We start from the raw sequence: 23,927 nt of genomic DNA, 5'->3' as shown, positions 1-23,927 counted from the left end.
GTTTTTGGTTGGTATTTGTGGAAATTGTTGAGAAATGCAATACTACGCTGTAGATGAAGGAATTCTACAGCACAGTGACCAGAATCCATAGATTTCCTACATCAAACAGAATGTTTCATGCACAGAATTTTCATGCCGCACAGATTTTACTGGATTTGTCACTAATTAAATTAATACTTTGAGAGCATGGGCTAGTTATTATCTAGTATTTAGTCAAAGCACAGCCTTTCATAGATCTCATGCAGAGGTCTAATTGAAGAGTTGTAATAACAGGGATTTGAATTCCCATTGCTTGAAGGATTAGCAACAAAGATCTAGGAGACAAAAACATATCCTGAATAATCCCAGACTCCAATATTAGCTGGAACTTCAAGCGAATTCATCTGAATGATAAATATATATCATTATTCAAACCATATTATAATGAAATAAATCAGTATTAGAAAAATAATGAAAATATACTCTAATAGCTTTTTGTGGGATGACATGATCTCTGCTTCATTTCTCTGAACGTTGAGAGTTGTAGTTTTGTAACTACTAGAAAGCTGCTGGTTGAAATCCGCAGATCTATGGCTTATAAAATTTGCAAAATTACAAAGCTCAGCATGTCGGTGGTAGATGTCACATGACAGCAATACAATTGGATGTGATTTTAGCTACTGCCCTATGGAAAGTGACACGTAACAAGATGTGTGATCATAATCTAAAAGGAGCATACCGACCTACTATTCATACAATGATTCACTAATACGCGACATATATGAGGAAATGTAATGTAAATATTCAGGTCATGGTGTTGTAGGTTTATATACTGTATATATATATATATATATATATATATATATATATATATATATGTCAAGTGTTTGTACATGTGTACATGTGTCACACATGGCAACATGTATACAGAGGACAACAACAACACAGATCAGTTACAGCTACATAACACATATAGAATGTATACAATGTATACATTGATGGATACATATAGAAGTAGATGCGAGGGGCATCGTATCCCAGCCTTATGTGGGGGAATAGAGGAGTAGAAGAGTATTCCTCACCATGCAGAGGAGCAATAGACAGTGGGCTCTAGCACCTGGCATGTGTGTCCATTGCAGCATTCTTCCTTCCCGTCCTGTTCTTCTTGTCGCTCTATGGGGTGGGGCTGCCAGGTGGAAGCAGAAGGAGTCCTGTGTACATGGGCAGGTGCTGCCCTGATCCTCCCCTCCTGTCATGCCCCCTCCCTCCAGCTCAGGTAATCTCTACAGATCCACGTCTGTGCTGGAGATTATTTTCAGAGCACTGATATAACATATAAGGCAGGTTATAATACAATGGGGTGCATTTATGAAAAACAGTGCAGTACTATGTGCAGTTGTCTGTGTAGTGTGCATGGGGCGCCAGATTCAGGATTTGTGGTGCCCACTCTTCAAGAATCTAGCGCTCCCTGCACAGTTTCGATAGAATGCACCAACTTTTTTTGGTGCACCTTTGACATGGGGCACTTAACACACTGTCAGACTCTGTATGAGAAATGTGGCGCACGATCCGACTGAGCACCAGAACGGCCATTTATGTGCAGAAATTTGTGCCGTGTTGGGTATAGTGCAGATGTGACACACATGAGTTATGTACTACGCATATGTGTCGAACACTTCTTAAATACCTGTGCAAGCAGTCTGCACGAGAAAGAATGTGCAAAGTCCAATAACAAATAGACAAGAGAGGTATCGTTATATAACTATGTATAGTTATCTATACACCTCTCTTTTAATTGTCATATCTATGTCATGGTGCTCTTACCCAGTTGCACCTGCACATTCGCTATAGGCTGCGCCCGTTCAGGCCTGAAGGTGGGCCATACTGCTTTAACTTGAAATCTGCTTAGAAACAGAGCCTCTCTATATAAAACAGAAGCCCCGGGGGTATTGTGTGTGTTATATGTCAGTATATGGTATTGTATGTATGTGTGTATATGGTGTGTGCAGGGCAGCCATCAGGAAATTCGGGGCCCCATACAGCAAAAGTGTCTGGGCCCCAACACACCCCAAAACCGAACAAGCCTCCTGCCCCCCCGCAGTGACCTTTCACAAACAGGGTTTGAGGCCTGTTGCTACGACAAGGCACACTCTTCTGGTAGATTGCCAATAGGAGTCATACTTTTGGTCAAGTATATTTATTATAGTGCAAATATGGCATCAAAAACTAAAGCATGGTGAACAGTAAACATATAAAAGTGTTTAACAGACAACATATAACAAATATAACATTATAAAGTGCAATTGCTAGGGCCGCCACTATCTTTTAATGTTTTAATAAAGAATTGTGTTAATTACCAGTGGGGGTGCTCCAGTGCACCTAAGGGCTCTTTACGTCACCCTGCCACCAGTCCTGAGGTAATCTGAAGTCCTGGTACCTGTGCCTGCTCAGCAACCTCTGTGAATCACTGCATAAGGGTCAGGACTTCATATTTCCTCAGAACCAATGGGAAGGAAAAGAAGGAGCGTTCATTGCATGCCCCAAGGAAACCTAAAGTCCCAGCACCTGCACACTGATTCACAGAGGCTGCTGAGCAGGCACAGGTATCGGGATTTCGGATCACCGCAGGACTGGCCGCTGGGTGACATAAGGAGCCCTTAGGTGCACTGGAGCACTCCCACTGCTCCTAAGCTGGTAATTAACATAATTCTTTATAAAAGCATTAAAGGATAACCATAGAGGCCATTTTGATGGAACTTACAGTGCTGAAGTCAGGGTCATCAGGTGCATAGCATGATACCTTCAGGTACTATGCTGTGCACCTGGTGCTCGATTCCCTTTAAACAAGGGATATATATAAAGACAAAATACTCATGTACCACACTGTAGCTCCATGTATGGCTGTGTACTGCCGCTGTATAAAGACTATATACTATAGAGACAGGGCCTCCCCCCCCCACCCCAGGATAGAAATAGGGCCTCATCCCCCACCCCAGGATAGAAAAAGGGCCTCATCCCCCACCCCCACGATAGAAAAAGGGCCTCATCCCCCACCCCAGGATAGAAAAAGGGCCTCATCCCCCACCCCAGGATAGAAATAGGGCCTCATCCCCCACCCCAGGATAGAAATAGGGCCTCATCCCCCACCCCAGGATAGAAATAGGGCCTCATCCCCCACCCCAGGATAGAAATAGGGCCTCATCCCCCACCCCAGGATAGAAATAGGGCCTACCCCCACCCCAGGATAGAAATAGGGCCTCATCCCCCACCCCAGGATAGAAATAGGGCCTCATCCCCCACCCCAGGATAGAAATAGGGCCTCATCCCCCACCCCAGGATAGAAATAGGGCCTCATCCCCCACCCTAGGATAGAAATAGGGCCTCATCCCCCACCCCAGGATAGAAATAGGGCCTCATCCCCCACCCCAGGATAGAAATAGGGCCTCATCCCCCACCCCAGGATAGAAATAGGGCCTCATCCCCCACCCTAGGATAGAAATAGGGCCTCACCCCCCACCCCAGGATAGAAATAGGGCCTCACCTCCCACCCCAGGATAGAAATAGGGCCTCACCCCCCACCCCAGGATAGAAATAGGGCCTCCCTCACCCCCCACCCCAGGATAGAAATAGGGCCTCCCTCACCCCCCACCCCAGGATAGAAATAGGGCCTCCCTCACCCCCCACCCCAGGATAGAAATAGGGCCTCCCCCACCCCAGGATAGAAATAGGGCCTCCCTCACCCCCCACCCCAGGATAGAAATAGGGCCTCCCTCACCCCCCACCCCAGGATAGAAATAGGGCCTCCCTCACCCCCCACCCCAGGATAGAAATAGGGCCTACCCCCACCCCAGTACCGACCGACCGACAGACATACACACACACACACACACAGAGGACCTTACCGTGTTCAGCAGCCGCGGGAACGCGCCATCTCAGGTGCAGGCGAGCACAGGAGCAGGAAGCAGGCATCGGGCGCCGGGACCACGCGGCCACCGCCGGGAGCTCCGGGGCCGCGCAGGCGTGAGAGCGCCGGGGCCGCGCAGGCGTGAGAGCGCCGGGGCCGCGCAGGCGTGAGAGCGCCGGGGCCGCGCAGGCGTGAGAGCGCCGGGGCCGCGCAGGGGTGAGAGCGCCGGGGCCGCGCAGGGGTGAGAGCTCCGGGGGCCGCGCCGTCATGGGAGAGTTGGGAACTCGACCGCATCGGAGCACCGGGACTCGGCACGCGTCAGGGCCCACCGGAGGATTCTCCGGTACTCCGGTGGGCCAGTCCGACGCTGTGTGCAGCACAGACCGCACAGTCTGCGGCCCACCGGCCGGGCCCCCCCCCCCCCCCCCTAGTGTCTTAGAGTCCGGGCCCCATAGGGCAGTACCAGTTGTACTGCCCTATCGGCGGCCCTGGGTGTGTGTATATGCTGTATGTGTATGTAAATAAATGTGTGTATATATGAGTGTATAAATGTATGTGATTGTAACTCACATGTGTGAGTGTACAAATATATATATTTTTTACGGGGGAAGGACGGTCCTGTTCAGAAGTCTGCTATGGGGTCCTGCCTCTTCTACTTACACCCCTGCCTGACTCCTCCTCACATAATACACAGCAGATGGCTCTCTGTATCACTGCTGTTTTTAACATTATCTGGACATATCTCCTGCCACCCATTAAACTACATAGAAGCCACTAAGGAGGACATAGAAATAGTGTGGGGCCACTACAGAGGACATGAAATAGTGTGGGGCCTCTAGGGAGAAAATTATATGGTGTAGGGGCAGCTAAGGAGGGCATGAATTGGTGTGGGGCCACTAAAGAGGACATGAAATTATGTGGGGCAACTATGGAGGACATGAAATGGTGTGGGGGCCACTAAGGAGGACATGAAATGGTGTGGGGGCCACTAAGGAGGACATGAAATGGTGTGGGGCCATTATAAGGAGAACATGAATTGGTGTGGGGCCACAAAGGAGGACATGAATTGGTGTGGGGCCATTATAAAGGAGGACATGAAATGGTGTGAGGACCACTAGGTAGGAAATTATATGATGTGGGAGCCACTAAGGAGGACATGAATTGGCGTGGGGCCACTAAGGAGGAAATTATATCATGTGGGAGCTACTAAGGAGGACATGAAATGGTGTGGGGGCCACTAAGGAGGACATGAAATGGTGTGGGGCCATTATAAGGAGAACATGAATTGGTGTGGGGCCACAAAGGAGGACATGAATTGGTGTGGGGCCATTATAAAGGAGGACATGAAATGGTGTGAGGACCACTAGGGAGGAAATTATATGATGTGGGAGCCACTAAGGAGGACATGAATTGGCGTGGGGCCACTAAGGAGGAAATTATATCATGTGGGAGCTACTAAGGAGGACATGAAATGGTGTGGGGGCCACTAAGGAGGAAATTATAAGATAAGATAATCCTTTATTAGTCCCACAGTGGGGAAATTCACAGCGTTACAGCAGCAGAAACTATGACAACAATAATATTAGGGATAAATGAACAAAAAGAAAAGGGGGATAAAAAGACAAAAAAAGAGACAAGCAATGATCGGCAGTTTGATGTTTAGTCTGTGGATGGAACTTGCAGGGACTGGTTAGGTGGGGGCGCAGGTTACTTCTGTTTGGGCCTCTTTTGTTGAACAGCCTGATGGCAGCAGGGAGGAATGACTTACGATGTGGGATGATGTGGGAGCTACTAAGGAGGAAATGATATGGTGTGAGCACTGCTAAGGACATGAAATTTGTGTGGGGGCCACAAAGGAGGACATGAAATGGAGTCGTGCACTGTATTTGCTTTGTGGGCACACTTTATGGGTAGGTGAGCCAAAAACTTTTCAAAAAGTTATGACTTATACACCTTAGCTACTATAAATTTCCACAAATCTCTGAAATCCAAAGGGGAAAATGGTCTTTTTGTTTTTTATTGCAAACTGTCAACTATATAACACATGGACGTCTTTCTGTATAATGGAGGGGCATTAAACTTAATGGTCAAGTAATATCTTGAAGTTATAACAATGAGTTGCCCATAGCAGCCAATTGGGACGCAGCTTTCATTTTCCAAAAGACCGCTAACGAGTAAGCTCTGCATTCTGATTGGTAACTATAGACAGCCGCTCGGTCTCTATGTACCATGTACAGTACAGGTGAAGGGCGCTCTATCCGTGCCATAACAAGTGTCAGAGGAATGACAGCGCGCAGGCATTAGCCAATAGGAACTGTTGTCTTATAACTTCAGTGTACAGACCATCCAATAGGAATCGGCGTTGGATTGCAGGCGGTTTCCGGGCAGCACGTGGTGTGAGACCTTGCAGACACGTCCGTCATGGGCAGGAGCAGCAGGATGCTGATGATATTTGGGGGGTTCACAGCGGTGGTGGCGGCCGCTCTGTACCCCATATATTACCACCCGATGACGCACATAGACCAGTACAGTGAGTGCCGGGGTCATGTGACCTGCCTGTGCGGATGGCTGCATGCAGACGGGTAAACCGCATACAAACTGCATCAGAAACAGATGTGTGCAGTTATAATATAATTCAGCAGAAAATGTATCTCCAATACATTCTATAACTTCATGCGTTTTTTTGTCTGATGCAGTTTTGATGTGTGAATACCCCCAGAGAGTGATCATGAGAGTGTAACCTGTTATGTGCCAGAGCTTTTTATTATTGTCTCCTAAAGTGTTCATCATTACAGTCAGTACTTGGGATTTTCAGGGCTGGTTCCAGACAGAAATCACTGGACCTGCTTAATTAGGGGCCTTCTTGGATGAAGGAGGTCACTTCTTGTGTTGTCCCCAGGTCCAAGGAGGCCACTCATCGGCTGAAGAAGAAAGTCCTGGGTAAATGGGAAACTTGGAGTCCCGACCAGTGAGGGCGCTTGATTACATGCTAAGGTTACATTGCGTTTCCACTGCATCTAGAACGCAATTTAACCTTAGCATGTAAACAAGGCTGAAGCCAGTGGAATGCTTCAAAAACACAACGCATCGTGTGAATGCGCCCTGAAGATCTGGCTTATACTTTTTGGGCATATTTAGTATATATGTCTATCAAGTTCAACCTAGGAAGGAAAGGGTGTATAACCATCAATGTTATTTTGATGTAAAAAAGGCATCTGGGCCGTTTTCTGATGCCCCTGCTGTGTCCAGCCCCATAGCTCAGCTCTTCCACAGATTCACAGATCTTCTAGTGGAGAAGCCTTGTTTCCTCTGGAGATTAAACTATCCCATGGAGTGGCACCTTGTACAGGATGTGCACAGAAATATGATGCAGGGACTTCTCCTCTGCAGGGCAGACAACAGCGCAGGTAGTATACCGGTTAATACAGTATTGGTGCTGTAGTTTGGCTAGTAAGCAGGGAGTCCTTGCATCATAGTTCTGTATAATGCAAGGACTCCCGTCCTGTGCAAGGTTTGCAGTCTGTGTGATTGGGCGAAATATGGGACCTTTTCCAAAGTTGCAGCCGGCCCTAAAAAAAACAGCAGAGGGAGAAGGAAGTAAATAATGGAGATAGGAAGGAGAGTGGGAAAAGTGCTGCAGTTAAGGAGCCTATGGTGGACGCATTGTCATAGTTATCACACATATTCACACGACCGTATGTGGGACGTATGTACAGCCATAGACGGTAATGGCCGCACTGACTGATACGGTGCCACACACGTGTGACATCCTACCGATCCACACACGGGAAAAAGATAGGACATGTTCTATCTTACCCGATGTGCAAGGGGGTACACCGTGCATTTCTATGGAGAGGGGTGGGGTCACCTCTTCATGGTGCAGGACTAATGCCCACCCGGCTACGGCCCAGCAGGCATACGTTCGTGTGCAGCCTTATACTGTAAAGTTCTAACATAATCTATTTCTTTTTCTAGAGAAAGAACAAGCAGTAAATCGAGCAGGAGTTGTCCAGGAAGATGTGCAGCCACCAGGTATATATCACATGAGGAGGCGGCTCTGCAGGGCATCTACATCCATAACTTCTGTTTTAGTAGCCACTTGATCCCTTTTTGATTTTCGTGTGCATCTTAATGACATAAACTGAACAAAGTGTGCTCAATGACTGAGCCTTCTGTATAGAAGACTGGTGTCTGCTGTATTATACTGCAGACACTTGCCATCAACCAGCACAATCGCTGCTGGATCCTAAATGTGACCCTCTCAGAGGCTCCTGTGGCCAGAGGCAGAATGTACAGTAACAGCAGCATTTTCATAGGTGTCCAAAAATGTACCAGAGATAATTTTAAAAACAAAAATAAAAACCATAACAATTCAAATTGCCTCCATTGTTTTTAGAATGCTAATTTAACCTCTTAACTTTTACGGCGTGCGTCGGGTTCCAGTGCATGAAGAGGGCTGACAGGCTGAGCCCTCTCCATACCCGGTAAGTCTTTGCTGCATATTGCTTACCGGTAACACCCACGATTGTGTCTAGCACAGCAAAGTTCCTGACGCTGCATGGATGTCATCAGGAAGCGGCGATCGGTCGCCATGATAGCCTGGGTCTTCGGAAGATCCGAGGCTCTCTCGTTTTAACGCATTCATTACAATACTGATATTGATACTACAATACTTTAGTATGGCAGTATATGGTAGGATCAATCAGACTACCTAGGGTTAAAGTACCCTAGGGAGTCTGAAAAAAAAGCAAAAGTTAAAATTTAAAAAAAATCATAAAAAAACCTAAATACAAATCACCCCCTTTCCCTATAACTTATATAAATAAAAAGTAAAAAATCATAAACACGTTAGGTATAGCCGCATCCGAAAATGCCCGATCAATCAAAATATAATAAAGTTTTTTCACTGCGTTTAACCCCGCAACGGAAAATAGTGTCCAAAGTCGAAAACGGCACTTTTTTGCACTTTGAAAAATATAAAAAAAAGCTCCGTACACTGAAGTATATAAAAGGTATTAGTGCCAGAAGATGGCAAAATCAAAAAAACATTTTGTACAGGTTTTAATTTTTGTAAATGTATGAAAACATTATAAAACCTATACAAATTTTTTAACCCCTGTGATAAGTAGACATGAGTATACATGTCATTTGGGACGCACAGTGAAAGCCGTAAAATCCAAACCCACAAGAAACCGGCACAAATGCATTTTTTCACCATTTTGACGGCATTTGGATTTTTTTTACCGGCTTCCCAGTACGCGGCATGGAATATTCAGTACCCTTACTATGAAGTGCAATTTGTTACACAGAAAACAAGCCCCCGCAGAGCTCTTTACATGTAAAAATAAAAAAGTTCTAGATTGTTGAAGGTGGAAATGAAAAAACAAAAAGGGCCAGATCATTAAGGGGTTAAAGAGAACTGGCCATGTCTATTTGGGACCCTAGACTAACTTCAGGTCTGTATGGATCTGTGGTTTAGGGTTTAAATAGACCTGTATGTTGGCTTTTTGTATGGCTAAATTTAAAAAAAAAAAACAAAAACCATTTATACCCGGCGACACCTCTTGCATTGCTTCAGTGAAGCCAAGATATCACCCTGGCTTCATTGTAAATGCGCTGTACCTACGGTTCTTGCGCAGTGAAGCCGGGGTATACTAGGCTGGCTTAACTTTCCACAGTGCGCAGGCACCAAGCGGAATGAGTTAAGTAATGTGTGTGTGTGTGTGTGTGTGTGTGGGGGGGGGGGGGGGGGGGGTTTGTTTTTTTTTTTTAATGCACCTGTGTAAAAAAAAAAAAAAAGGACTTGTGAGTGGTTTAGCGTCTCAAATAGTCCTGACAGGTTCCCTTTAACCCATTTCAAGACCTGGCCCTTTTTTGTTTTTTCATTTTCATTTTTCACTCCCCAAGATCAAAAATCCATAACTTTTTTATTTTTCCATATACAGAGCTGTGTGACAACTTGTTTTCTGCGTAACAAATTGCACTTCATAGAGATGGTATTTATTATTCCATGCCGTGTACTGGGAAGCGGGAAAAAAATTCCAAATGCAGTGAAATTGTTAAAAAAAAAACGCATTTGTGCCGTTTTCTTGTGGGCTTGGAACTTACGGATTTCACTGTGCGCCCCGAATGACATGTCTACTTTATTCTTTTGGTCGGTACAATTACGGGGATACCAAATTTATATAGGTTTTATAATGTTTTCATACATTTTAAAAAATTAAAACCTCCTGTGCGAAATTTTTTTGGGGGATTTTGCCATCTTCTGGCGCTAATAACTTTTTTATACTTTGGTGTACAGAGCTGTGGGTGGTGTCATTTTTTGCGGATTTTGATGACGTTTACAATGATCAATTTTAGGACTGTTCAACCTTGTGATCACTTTTTATAGAATTTTTTTTTTTTTAATGACAAAGAAGTGCCATTTTCAACTTTGGGCACGATTTTCCGTTACGGGGTTAAACGCATTGAAAAAATGTTATCATATTTTGATCGGGCATTTTCGGACGCGGCGATGCCTAATGTGTTTATGATTTTTACTGTTTATTTATATTTATATCAGTTCTAGGGAAAGGGGGGTGATTTGAGTTTTTAGGGTTTTTTATTATAATTTTTTTTTTAACTTTTTCTTATTTTTACTATTTTTCAGACTCCCTAGGGTACTTTAACCCTAGGTTGTCTGCACGATCCTATCATATCCTGCCATACTACTGTATGGCAGTATATGGGGATTTTACTCCTCATACATTACAATGTGCTGATAGCCCATTGTAATGCATGGGTTAACCCGAAGTAGCCTCGGGTCTTCCTGAGACCCGAGGCTACCATGGCGACGGATCGCCGCTCCCCGAAAAGACGACGGCGCCATCCTTTTGAAGCCGCCGGCAGCGATCAGGGGGAAAACACTGCAATATGCAGCAAAGACTTACCGGCTATGGAGAGGGCTCAGCGCGTGAGCCCTCTCCATGCACCCGCAGCCAACCCGTGACGTGCTATTACGTCACGGGTCGTGAAAGGGTTAAATAAAAAAAGTGAAAACAAAACCTGCCTCCAAAAAACTAAATATAAAAATTGTCAGTCTGAAAAAAAGTTATCATGCCTCCATTGCCACTTTTTCATCATTTGTCACCGTAAATATATTAATTAACCCCTAAACGCTCTGCGCCGTAGCTCTACGGCGCATAGGTATAGGGACTATATAAATAGGGCTCACGGGCTGAGTCCTCTTCATACAAAGGTGGGGGTTGTTGCATATTGCAGCAAACCACCACCACTAATAACCACGGTCGGTGCTTGCACCGATTGCGGCTATTAACCCGGCGGCATTTAAAAGACGATCGCCGCGCCCCCGAACGTCATCGGGGGGGGGGGGGATCGTGGCGATCGGCTGCCATAGTAGCCTCGGGTCTTCGTTTGACCCGAGGCTATCTGGCTTCTGCAGATTCGTTACAATGAGCCAGTGGCTCATTGTAATGAATGAGCCGCAAAAATGCCATATATTGCAATACAGAAGTATTGCAGTATATGGTAGGAACAATCTGACCATAATGACATTTTTTTTTTTCCCTTTTGTAGGTTTGAAGGTGTGGAGCGACCCTTTCTCAAGGAAGTAAAATGGAGTTATATATTGGAGCAGATGGAGCGGATAATTTTGCTGAAGAATTTGTACATATGTAATAAATTGTAGAATTTTTGACGTCTTGAATGAAATCTGATAAGGTATTAAAATATTGTATAAAAAATGTATAAAAGAAACCTGTCCAAGGAGTACTTTACATCTTACACAAGTGCTGAATATTGTTCATATGTACTCATCTGTACTCTGTAGACATGTATGTGCACCCTGCAGGTAGAAACTGATAGACTTTGGGTCCTTACAAGTAAACGTAATAGATCTTCACTCATAGACTGCATCAAATGTGAAATGCCAAGTTATACCCAAGCAGTGGGTAGGAGTGAAGCATCAGAGTACTGAGCCCAGTCACCACAAGGTGGCGCTACACTGCTACTCTAAAGTGATTCTATCATAAGCTGATCATAAAAATGCTTTTTCAAGTGTATGGGTCAGGGTGAAAAAACGCCAACTTGTAGATTAAAGATAAATAGCAATTGGATTAAAAAAAAACAAAGATCTTAGGAATTGGTTTTCACTACAATTTCTATAACAAATTAGCAAATGACTGGACAGTTGATTGCATATAATACAATGAAATATAGAAGTATTACAGTGTACTTTGAGAGTTCTCAGTCCTATATGTCGAGATTCCCTAGTGCAGGCTTGTACAACCTGCAGTTTGCTGCTTGGGAGACCACTGTATTTCCTGCTGTGCCCTGGCTTCTGACACTGGCTGTAAGTTTGGCATTAGGACCAAGGGCAAGGCAGGATTGGGGACCTGAGCGGTGAGGACACGTCATTTGTACTGTACTTCCCGCACAGCTCCTCTCCTGCACTGCCCTGGGTCCCATTGCCAGCACTTACAGCCAGTGTCAGAAGGCAAAGTAGAAGAGGACCCTGGAGAGGTGAGTATTTGTTTTGGGTTTTTTTTTTCTTTTCTGCAGGGTCTCCCATATTATAGTTTGCTGGGGGAGTATCCACTATTATACATATTCCCAGGGGTCTCCAGTATTATAGGTGAGCTCTGGAGGTCTCTGCTATTATATGTCTGCTCTAGAGGTCTCCGATTTCTAGGTCTTCTCTTGGATCTCTGTTATTAGATGCCTGCTCTGGAGGTCTCCAGTGTTACAGGTCTTCTCTGGGGGTCTCTTGCATTAAGGTTTGCTGGGGAATATATACCATTATAGATGTGCTCTGGGGGGCTCCAGTATTATAGGTGTGTTCTGGGGGGGGGGGGGGGGCTCTACTATTATATGCCTGCTCTGGGGTCTCTGTTTATATGCCTACTTTGGGGGTCTCCAGTATTATAGTTTGCTGGGAGGGTATCCACTATTATCTGCCTGCTCTGGTGGTCTCCAGTATTCTAAGTCTGCTGTGGCGGTCTCTGTTGTTATAAGCCTGCTCTGGTGGTCTCCAGTATTATATGCCTACTATGGGGGTCTCCAGTAGTATAGGTCTGCACTGGGGGGGGGGGGGGGTGTCTCCAGTATTATTAATATCCAATGAGTAACCACGCTATTATGCGTCTGCTCTGGGGTCTCCACTATTATATATCTGCCCTATTCCCTGGGTCTACATGCTGAGCTGTAAATATTGGGGATCAAGAGACCTACAGTAACTGTAATGTCATAGGTGCTAGGGAGGAGATAAGTATACCTTATGCTTACAACGGGTATATTGGTGGTTTAGGGGACCATTTACAGCTCTTAGATATGAAGATAAAAATATTTCTTGGTCATTTAGTCCTTAATCTGTTACCCCAGGGGTTTTAGGATCACTCCAGGAAGAACTAATCTAGTGTTTTATATCTAATGCAGAAAGGGTTTATATATTTGGTGCTTGGTGTCACCCTCTGTGTCCCACACCACTAGGATAATAATAATTCTTCATATGGTGCACAAAGATTACGCAGCGCTGCACAAAGCATGTCAAATTGGTCCCTGTCCCCATGGTGTTCACAATCTAAACAACCTACCAGTATGTTTTGGAGTGTGGGAGGAAACCGTAGGACCCGGATGAAACCCACGCAAACACAGATAGAACATACAAATTCTTTGCAGATGTTGACCTGGGTGGGATTCAAACCCAGGACCCCAGCACTGCAAGGCTGTAGTGCTAACCACTAATGCAGGACTACCAGTATTCACATGTCTATATACTCCGCTACTGATTCTTCTAATTACCTTGCACTTTCTCCTTTAATCGGCCAGTTACACTATAGTTACCTCTATGAGTATTTTTTTTCTTGAGCGCCAGAAGTTTTCCTGAGCCAAAAATCGTATTGGCAGCTGAACGCTCTTTCATAATCCAGGTTTGCGAAATCTCACTGGAACCAGAGGAATGTTGCTTTGCGGTCCAGACTATTTTCTTATCTCTCAGTCATTGTTATGTTTTTATTAAAAAAAAACGTACCTTCTTCTGAGCAGAGAGAACTAATGAAATGCAAACACGCCATGACACCTGCTCTTTATAAGCTGTCGCCTTATGTTTTTTTTAGGGCTAGAAACTTAAAAAAGCAAATTTTGTCAGTATTAACTAAGATCTCTCTAAGCTTAGTCTCCACCATAGGCAGTGGTGCTGCATACAGAGCTGTAAGTATGGGGCCTGATGTGAATCAGTAAATATAGCCAAAGTATAACCCAACTACTCAGGAAATTTATGTGGGAAATCTAAGTGATAGTCTCAGTTTTTGCCACCGATCCTCTAGTACAGTGGTGGCTAACCTTTGGCACTGGTGCCAGAGGTGGCACTCAGAGCCCTCTCTGTGGGGACCCAGGCCATCACCAGAAATGACTCCAGGTATCTTTCTGCAGTCCCAGACAGCCCAGGACTTGCTGTGCACAGAGCTATTTTACAGTGACGATGCTACCTGGTACCACTGGAGGGCTGGGAAGTTGTGGACAGATCTTGATCATCCAAATTTCTTCTATTTTCTGCTTTATTGGTGTCCTCAGAGTGCTGGTATCAATGAAAGCTGTGACAGAGAAGGGAGTATAAATAACTAATTAAATTTCTGTGATGGCACGTTGCGATAAATAAGCGGGTCTTGGTTGTAGTTTGAGCACTCAGTTTCTAAAAGGTTCGCCATCACTGTTTTAGTATATTAGACGTCCGGTTAAATTCAGATGTATAAATGTACCCAAGACAGCAAAACCTACATAATATAGGACATTTTACATAAAAGTAAGGCCTCAATCAGATGGACATATTTCTATTCTGTTTTTGGTCACTATACTTTCACGTGCTATTACATGCTGAGATATATGAAACCATTTTCACTCAGCGTGCCCTACTTTAGTCTGTTTCGGGGCACAGATTTAGAGACCATTTGACACAATGGGGGATTTTCATTATTCCCGAAAATCTGCAAAGAAGACATATAAATCTCCCGCTCCCTGCCTTTTGTGGCTTCTCCGACCCTCATGACTCTTTGTCTGGAATATTTAAAGTGTCTGCCGGAAAACTATATCAGAAAACTTCTTCATGGCAGACCTGGTCTAAACAGGTCCAATGTGGTGAACCTCCGGTAACGCTATCTAACACTGCGACGGGGTACAGTGTAATTGACGGACAGCTCGCAAAGCTGTCTGACGCATTCATGAGGGGGCGGGGTTGGGGTGTGGATAGGGGAGGTGACTGCCGGCCTATGGAGCTAGTTAGCCGGTCTGGGGAAGAGGCATCGTGAATACGGTTATGAGAGCGGTCCGATGATTACACTCTACCGCACCGCAGTGTTTGATAGCGTTACCGCTAGTAAGCAGCTCCTAGTGCCGAAAATTTGGGTGACTGGTTCTCTTTAAGTCAGTTTCTTATGGCAGGTTCCTTTCAATGTTAACATATGGACTAAGCAATAGTTGAATTGTTTCTGATGCAGTGTAAGCCTATAGCAGTCTATAGGCGCTACATTATAGATCTGCATCACATGAGCCCTAATACATAAGCTTACTAGTGTCACCCAAATAATAAGAGGCTTTATGCTGAAGTCGATCTGTATCTTTAAAACACTTTATGTATCTTTCTGCCACAATTAATGTTGGTTTAGTTTTTCACTGTATTTATTGCTGGTATTCATCATTGCATTGGGATGACTTTCTCCTCTGACGGATCCTAAGAGATTTGAAGCAAATCCAAGTGATGTAATGTTTTTTCCACACTTTTCATAGAAATCAGCAGAACTTCACAAAATAAAAAGCATTCCTTACAAAATTTGGGAGAAGAATCCTCCAGGACTGTGGATGAACTCGATATTAAACCTTCATTCTGTCAGTGGATAAATCTGCACCCCAACCGGGGTCGGTGGAGGATCGATAACTGGTAGTCCTGTCTGTGCTCGAATACCCAATAAGGTTCCAATAGAAGTACTGAAATACTGTTTGGAGGGGATTTTTAAGGCAGTCCCTAATTACTAGGATATATTCCTCATTGACTAATTCACAAGGCAGACTCATGTACTATTGGACCAACCAAACCTATCCTTACCCTCTTTTCTCCAGAATACTCAGGATATTGTATTCAGAATTTTTAAGTTACAAAATAAACATCATGGCAGGTGGCCACACATTAATAAGCCCCAATCATTGGAGTTGATCAGCATGTAGATCCGGGCTTAGGCCAATCTCATGCACCCATGTCCTAGGCGCCAGCTACATTTCTCAGACCCACCATGACTGTAAAACATTCTCAATAAGTTATAGTGGGGTATGATGAGGTGAAATTGACACATCTGGGATACTATGGCACTAAACTTACTTAAAGGGCTACTCTCATCTTAAGTATTTATTATATTTCCACAGGATATACCATATATGATGCAGGTCCCACCTCTTCAGAATAAGGGTCCCCTCATTCCCTTTCTGTGGGTGGGCTGGACATAGAGTTTCCCACACATGCACAGCCACTGTCCATTCTCTTTGTTGAGCTATTTTCATTGCTCTTTAGTATTCTGTCATTCAATGTTGGCAGGTTTTTACGCAAAACTATGTCAGGTCAGGTCTGGCATAGCATTGCCGAGCGGTGCAGCCGCCCGACGCATACATCAAGAGGTCTAAGCCTCCCAAAGTATCTGCTGTGCCACGAAGGTGTGGCCATGGATAAATTCCCCTCATAGACTTGAATTGAGAATGGCCACGCATGTGCTTCAAACTCTACATTCGTCCCAACTATGGGAAGGGGGTCTGCGTATGTTAAGGTGACCGCTGGTGCTTATTGTTGAAGGGGAAGTATAGTGCATTAGTCCCTTAATGATTAATGTATTTGGTTCTTTTGATTTTACCTCAGGATGTGGTAGTAGTTAACCGATTGGTCTGAATAGAGTTGTGTTTTCCCGCTCTTTTTTCCTCTCTGACTCCATCACGTAGGCATTGGAGCTCAGCTTCAGTTGCACATCCGTTGCATCTCTGTTTTTCTTCTATTTTGCCTCCATGTCCACAAAAAAAAAACTAAAGGTTTAACATTGCTTCGAAAACATTACACCTAGTTTTTCAACCTCATCAGTTAAAAAAAACAGATGTTTTGTGGACCCATAGACTTCTATTGCCTTCAGGATCCACATCCTTGAAAAAAATAGGACATGTTTCATCATTTTTTCCACAGACAACGGATCAGTAAAGATACAAGCCAATGTGAAAACATTCATAGAAATCAATGGCCTTGTGAGGCATCCATGGAAATCACTGAACCACGGACGTGAAAAACTACGCCAATGTGAAAGAGCTCTAATTGTTATATACAGATTTATATTGACCATGGGTCTCATGGGTAGTTGCTTCCAATTAAAGGTCTAATTTAAAACACGTCAGGAAATTGTAGGCGTTTTCCTGAATTGGCTGCCATACAGACTATGTTCCACACAGTTGTGTGGAAAAAAAACTACTTTAGGATTCTGTGACAGGCTCCAAAACAAAATGTGTGTCAGAATTTTACAGCACAATTCACACAGATACATAGAAGATCCCATGGAACTACTCCTTTAAGTAGACCTCCTCTCTTTATTCAGCTTTCCAGTTTCACCCTATATTACGGTATGTATACTTGGCCACCATTAGAATTTATTACAATGTACAGTGTAACAGGGTTTCACTGTATATCTATACTGACTGTCATTACCAATAGCTTTATCTAGAATATAACCAATGTGAGTGTGATCTTTCTAGTGTAATTGTGCTGTGAAGCCTCCATGTCTGTGCTATGAAGCTGCCAGGAATGCTGTTATTAAGCAGATAACTATGTTGGCCCGCAACGTCCATACTTGTGCAATGGGATCATGTTTGTTCCACAAAAAATGTAAATTAAAAACATGGAATAAATCGTGATTTAGCTGTAAAAATCTCTAGATGTGAAACCATCAATGGGCAGTGCTGACAGTCTGTCATTTCTTGGGACCCAAATTTATTATAGGTTTAAGCACATCATTTATAGGGGAAAAAAAAGTAGCGCAGGAGCCTGGACACATGTTACATATAATGAGAGAATGACAGAAGGTGGCTTTCCATGGATGCAATTCAATAGTAACCGATCCTGAATAAAATAATTTCTGTTTATTACATTTTCATAGAAAAATGAATAACGGTGATTTGACCCCCAAAATGAATAAATAATTTCTGCTGTAATTCTCATTCTGCCCACCAGAGGGTAGTATTATACACATTTTCTGCCAAAATTCCATCATCTGGTAATTGTAAGCAATTTCTGTAAAACTGTAGAAATGATTATTGGCATTAACACCCCACAAATCCCCCGGGCAAAGGCGGGAAGATTTTACATAGCAAACCACATAATAGCAGCTTATTATTTACTGGTTAAAAGAAGACAATGCTGTTTCCGTATCTCTGCCAGCTCTGCCCTAAAAAGATTCTCCTTCACTAACACAGAAACCAGCGACTGTGACTTGTGATTGTAACCTGCTCTGTAAGGTGATAACCAAAATCCTGAGAGGAAATTATATTAATGTGGCATTAGCTAATACTTTCTATTACTTCCTATGGAAATGGACATAATATAGGAAAATCAAATACTGGGGAAAACACATCATTAGTGTTGATATATCAGTAATATTCGAAGCGATACAATTTATGTTATCTCAGTAAATGTAGCTGACACCTTCAACAATACATGCTGAAACCAGTAGTCCAATGTTTGTACAGGAGGAATAAAGCATTTTTCTCATCATTATGTAATTTATAAAGTTCCTTGTCCAGCTGTCCTACTCTCTGCAGCCTTTATCTCTAGTAGTCTGTTGTCTCAAAGATACTGCATGGAGACCTAGCTGCTGTGACTCACTGCTCCCCCTCCCTTCCCCATTGAACATCTATGTAATCTGACACCTACAGTCTGCTGCTACCTACTCATTCATTTGATGCACTCTATGTGAAGGTAGCAGGAAAGTTGTGTCTGTGCAGACACTAGAGAAAGACCTCTCCTGCAAAGAATAGTGAAGTAAAATAAAAGTAAGGAAAAAATCTGCCTTGTTCCATATCAGTCCCTCCATTCCAGTTTATGATTCTGCAGAACTTCCTCTGTCTCTATGTACCTCAAGCTTTGTCACACGTTCCTCTGAAGCAACCCTCCCCACAGCATCTGCTCTCTATTTTCAAAGTTAGGAAGCTTATAACCCTTAGTAGTGAAAAACACAGACTATACACTTTATGTAAATGTTTCATTGCTGGTTTCTACTACTTATTACATTCTCAATGCTCCTTTATGTGATGAAAGTTTCTAGGCTTATCACAGCAAATACAAACTTTGGATTCACTTGTAGAAATCCCACTGGATTTTTTGATAAATTACTTCAAACCACAAAACATCATGGGAACTGTGGACAACCAAACTTTGCCTTAACTTCAACCTAACTTTGACTCAACAAAGACAGGAAGAGATTACACTCAACTTCACTGCTGCTGCTGCAGAATATTTCAGACAAGTAGCTTCAGAACAGAAAATGGCATAAATCGGGACAGGAAAAGGGAAAGTTACACAAATAAGACAATCACATAGGACAATCTGGTCAAAACCATTATGAAAACTGGGATGTGCTTTAAATTGTTTAAAAACACAGACGATGTTATGTTAGTTTTTAATATATGAGTCACATAGTATTAGACCCCTGAGCTGCATATAACAGTACTGTTAGTATTGACATGGACATGCAATCCACTGTACATGGACTTGGTCAGGATGCTTAGTGTTTACCTTGTCAGGCATTTCCGAAGGAGCCATAATTACAATTTTCTTCTCCACGTGACATAGAGGAAGAAACCCTGCACACTTTCCAGGCAAATATTAAGAACCTTCTAAACACTGAACACACACAACTGACCTTAACTACTAATTATATCCCCTATAGGTGATATCTATTAATTAGAGAGGAATGGGATCCCACCTGATCAATGAGATGAATGAGAATCCTATGTTTCCATTGGTATCCACCTGCTTCTCCTCTCAGTTCATTGAGGCTGGACATAACTAAGTACTAAGCGTTATCTCCGGCAATACCTTATTTCTGAATGGAGTGACAATTTGTGCAATCTAATATATAAAGCTGAGTGTATGTGTGTGTATGTATGTCCGCTAAAGGAATCTGCACCGGTGGGGATTTGGATAAGGTCGAGCATACAATCCTCTCTGGTGGGTCTGCATCAAGTTTTATTTAAGCAGATATTACATTCACAGTCAGGTTTGAATTAGAAAGAGAATATCCCAAATTTTGGATGCTTAATAAACACATACTTAACTCGTACTGAGGGAACCGACTTTCCTGGTAAGGACAAGTTTTTCAGTATTTGGGGATCTGGAATCCCTTATAACATTGACAGTTTTATAGTTTGGCCCAAGCAGTTGCAGCCTCTTAATGTGAATGTCAGGGAATAAAGGTTCCTTCAGGATCACTGCAATGTCTTCATCTCTGCCAACACATGAATCAAAAGCTCTTATGAAATTAACCCCCCCATCCGTGGTGTTTTATTGACTCAGGTGACTTTATACTCCAGAATTGATGTTCTTTTGCCACCACGGTCTTCGTCATTTACATAGTTCTGCATCCAACTTCAAACTGCACACTTTTATTAGGAAAATTTTAGAATTTGTTCTAAAGTTTAATTTGTTTACGGACAAGACAGATTAAAAACGTAACTAAACAGTCGGGTATAGTCGTGCATGATATATTAAAATGTAAAACATTTTAAGGGATTTTTTAGGAAAACCACTTGCTAGAGAGGTGACCAAAAAAAGTGTTCTTACCCTGCTCCTTGTTCTCCCTGTTCTTACCCAGCCCCTTCAGTAAATCCATGGTCTTCTCCTGTTACTTCCTCTGATATCTGATAAGTGACATCCCATGGTCCAAGGAGGTCAAGAACTGGCCAAAGTAGGCCCTGTGACCACTGGCGCTTATGCCACAGAGTGTAAGTACCAGCACAATGCAGGAACCAAAGCAAGGTGAGTACACACCTTTTTTTTTTTACTCTTCCTCTAGAGGTTTTCCAGAATTCCTGGAAACCCCCCTAAACGAAACCCTCTATCCAGAAAACAAGATTTGACTATACATTAGGCATGTATAGCTAACATTCTTTGTGCCCTCTGTACTGTTCCTGCTGCTTGACTTGCCCCGATTGTCCCCTCCATAATTCCAGTAAGGGGCAGTTTAGGGTGTGGACATCCCTGAAGAACTCAGTGGCCATTTTAGGAGAGTTGAAGGTGTAGGAGTCATAGTAGCATCTAGAGCAGAAAGTATGGCACCAGGCATTACTACTATCAATGCCTGACTAATAGACTAAAGCCTTCAGGGTGGAGGGTCACTTTCACAAAGATGTTGAGAACTTGTAATTCCTTAAAGGAAACCTACCACTGCTCGCATGATAAAATCATGCGAGCAGACCACCTGGTAGGCTATTTAATACTAATGCCGGCACATACTTTGGTTAGGCACGGCGATTGTTAGTTTAGCTATGAAAATAAGCTAAACTAACATATGAAAATAACCCTCCAGTGCTACCCTACGTCATCTTCGGAAGGGCGATGGCTTCCGATCTTTAATTATTCCCGCCTCCTTAATTGTAGCCGCCCTCCTTCGGGTGCCGAGAGCCGTGACGTCACCAAGTTCTCGGCACCTATCGTGCATGTGCAGATACTAACTCTCGCACAGCCGGCCGGCGATAGGTGCTGAGAGCTTGGTGACGTCACGGCTCTCGGCACCTGAAGGAGGACGGCTACAATGAAGGAGGCGGGAATAATTAAAGATCGGAAGCCATCGCCCTTCCAAAGATGATGTAGGGTAGCACCAGAGGGCTATTTACAAATGTAAGTAATACGGTTTTTTTTAAGCTAAACTAACAATCCCCGTGCCTAACTAAAGTATGTGCCGGCATCAGTATTAAATAGCCTACCAGGTAGTCTGATAAAATCATGCGAGCAGTGGTAGGTTTCCTTTAAAGCCTTAGAAACCTTCTAATCCAACATATTTTAATCAATCTTATCATGAGAACGAAACTCCAATAACCCCATCTCTTGGTCACCATTAAAGGAGAGATGGCACACAAGGTTGGATGTACATATGCTACAAATTCTATGGAGGGGAACACCACTAGAAGGAAACCTGACAGGCCATGACTATAAAGTAGACATCAGAGAAGTGGGATATACAATGTATACAGCATCTTGATGACATTTTGATAAGGTAACTTTGTGGTGTCAGGGGTCATCACTATATTATCTTACTTCCAGTAGCGTCAGCACAATCGAGCGCTGTCATATAATCCCTACATTCCTGCACTGCAGCACGGTAAGAGACACACAGCTACATGATCTTCCACTTGACTTTTGCGTTTTTGATCTGGTTTATTTTTATTGAAGATAAGAAAATTGCAATTTTTGGTTTCCTGCCCAGGCACAGCATGAGGTAAACTAATGTCAATCTGTGTGTTATTTCTGGACTCGGCCTCTCAGTAGGAAATTCAAATTTGCTTTTGTTTTTCTTATTATGAATTTTCTACTATTTTTAATTCAGGACAGATTCCTCCCCGCTCAGTGCTGGAATGGAAATGGTGCACTAGGAATATAGAGAGATATAGATCTATATATGGATATATCTGAATGAAATGGGAACATGGGTCCACGGATCGCATTTCCAAAGTTTTTGGGATTTGCACCGCTGTGACAGGTATGTAACTGGGGATTGTGTTGCAGGTGATCGGATTGTGGCGCAGCTGTGCTGGCATCGGACACTCCGTACTTCGTGAACTCCTCTGGACGGGTAAGTAAATGTGCCCCATTATTTTTTGTATTTAACTCAGTATAAGGCCCTGAGCCCATAGCTTGGTATAGGCCTGTATTGCTCCTCCCTGTAAGGGCAGTTGGGGGACACAGGCTGTGTGTGCAGAGCTAATCTTTTCTAGGCATTGTAGAAGGGAAAACCCCTACGAACTTCAGTATTTGTAAATACCCCAAGACTAATTTTTAATAAATATCTTGACAAATTTGGTTATGCCCTGATATGAATTTGACAGGACTTAAGCAAAAACCATCTTAAAGGTTATATACCACCAGATTACCTGAGCCTGAGTAGAGGCACCTACCATGTCCTCTTTAAGAATCAAGGTTAAGTATGTAGCTAAATTGGAGATTTCTTCTAGTAGCTCCACCATCTTTGGGTGTAGAACAAGCATCTGCACTTCAAAGTTGAAGGCCAAGATAGCCAGATATGGTCATCCCTCTGAAGCTTTCACATAGGTAGAGGAAGAGGTTCCATTATTCTAGTGCACTGAATTTTCGGGAGTGCCTTACTGGTCACATGCTTCAACTCAGGACAAAGATAGAGTTGAGTGCAATACAGAAGAAAGGAGCTGTTAGCTCCCCACATCACCATTGAGCCTCTGCATTGCTGAGTGTAGCAGAGGCTGCCAGGTACGATGTGATAATACCGTCACATTGTGGCTGCCGGCTTCAGAGGTGTACAGAACCGTGGGATAGACAAAGAAGTGGAGAATAAAGGTGCTGGGAAATGTGGAAAGGGTGTGCATCTCTTAAAAAGAAGGGGGTGGGAGTGATTCAACACAACATGAAAACCATGGGGGAAGGGGTACTAAATTTATATTGATGGTCTATACAGGTAAAGAAGTGCCAGCACCCGGTCACCATAAACGGAGCGAACAGAGCCACTATGTGTAATGGCCGGTGAGTAAACTGCTTCTGGTTCCATGTTCTAGAAGTCAGAACAGCTGAACAGAGTGGGGACCAGGTGTTAGGCCACTTTTGTTAAGGTAACTTCATGGCATTGATATTTGGTAAGACGTTGCACTGTAAATCGGGCAGTATATGACATTGTGTGGTGTATTCGGTTGTCATATTTATTGTATGGTAATATGGATTTGTATTGTATGTCCATTTCTACACTGTAATTATTATTATTATTGGTTATGCACTTTGCAGGTCTTTATATGG

At 43.4% G+C, this 23,927-nt stretch overlaps 2 protein-coding genes across 3 annotated transcripts in view; one reads left to right on the top strand and one right to left on the bottom strand.

The window, feature by feature from the left end:
- Positions 1 to 1,189, bottom strand: part of SEL1L3 (SEL1L family member 3) — a 50,563-nt gene extending 49,374 nt beyond the window's left edge. For both annotated transcript variants that reach the window (XR_011849895.1, XM_072125986.1), the window contains exon 1: positions 1,062 to 1,189. Coding sequence is in view for 1 of the 2 variants with exons in the window: in XM_072125986.1 (XP_071982087.1) it covers positions 1,062 to 1,121 (60 nt within the window). In the remaining variant the exon portion in view is untranslated. The remainder of the gene's footprint in view (positions 1 to 1,061) is intronic.
- Positions 1,190 to 6,232: 5,043 nt separating this feature from the next.
- Positions 6,233 to 11,579, top strand: SMIM20 (small integral membrane protein 20). Its single transcript, XM_072132602.1, has 3 exons — positions 6,233 to 6,413; positions 7,859 to 7,915; positions 11,459 to 11,579. The coding sequence occupies exons 1-3, from the start codon at positions 6,305 to 6,307 to the stop codon at positions 11,494 to 11,496; spliced, it is 204 nt and encodes a 67-aa protein (XP_071988703.1). The 5' UTR covers positions 6,233 to 6,304; the 3' UTR covers positions 11,497 to 11,579.
- Positions 11,580 to 23,927: the final 12,348 nt, after the last annotated feature.

Source organism: Engystomops pustulosus, chromosome 1 (genome assembly GCF_040894005.1).
Source record: "Engystomops pustulosus chromosome 1, aEngPut4.maternal, whole genome shotgun sequence".
In the NCBI taxonomy this organism is placed as follows: domain Eukaryota; kingdom Metazoa; phylum Chordata; class Amphibia; order Anura; family Leptodactylidae; genus Engystomops; species Engystomops pustulosus.
The sequence above is the reverse complement of the archived record's forward strand: the minus strand, read 5'-3'. Positions and strand labels throughout refer to the sequence as shown.

Excerpts from the sequence above, each read along its gene's own strand:
- SMIM20 (XM_072132602.1), top strand. The coding sequence starts at position 6,305 with ATGGGCAGGAGCAGCAGGATGCTGATGATATTTGGGGGGTTCACAGCG. Across the intron at positions 6,414-7,858 it reads GACGCACATAGACCAGTACA|AGAAAGAACAAGCAGTAAAT; the intron begins GTGAGTGCCGGG and ends TTCTTTTTCTAG. Across the intron at positions 7,916-11,458 it reads GGAAGATGTGCAGCCACCAG|GTTTGAAGGTGTGGAGCGAC; the intron begins GTATATATCACA and ends TCCCTTTTGTAG.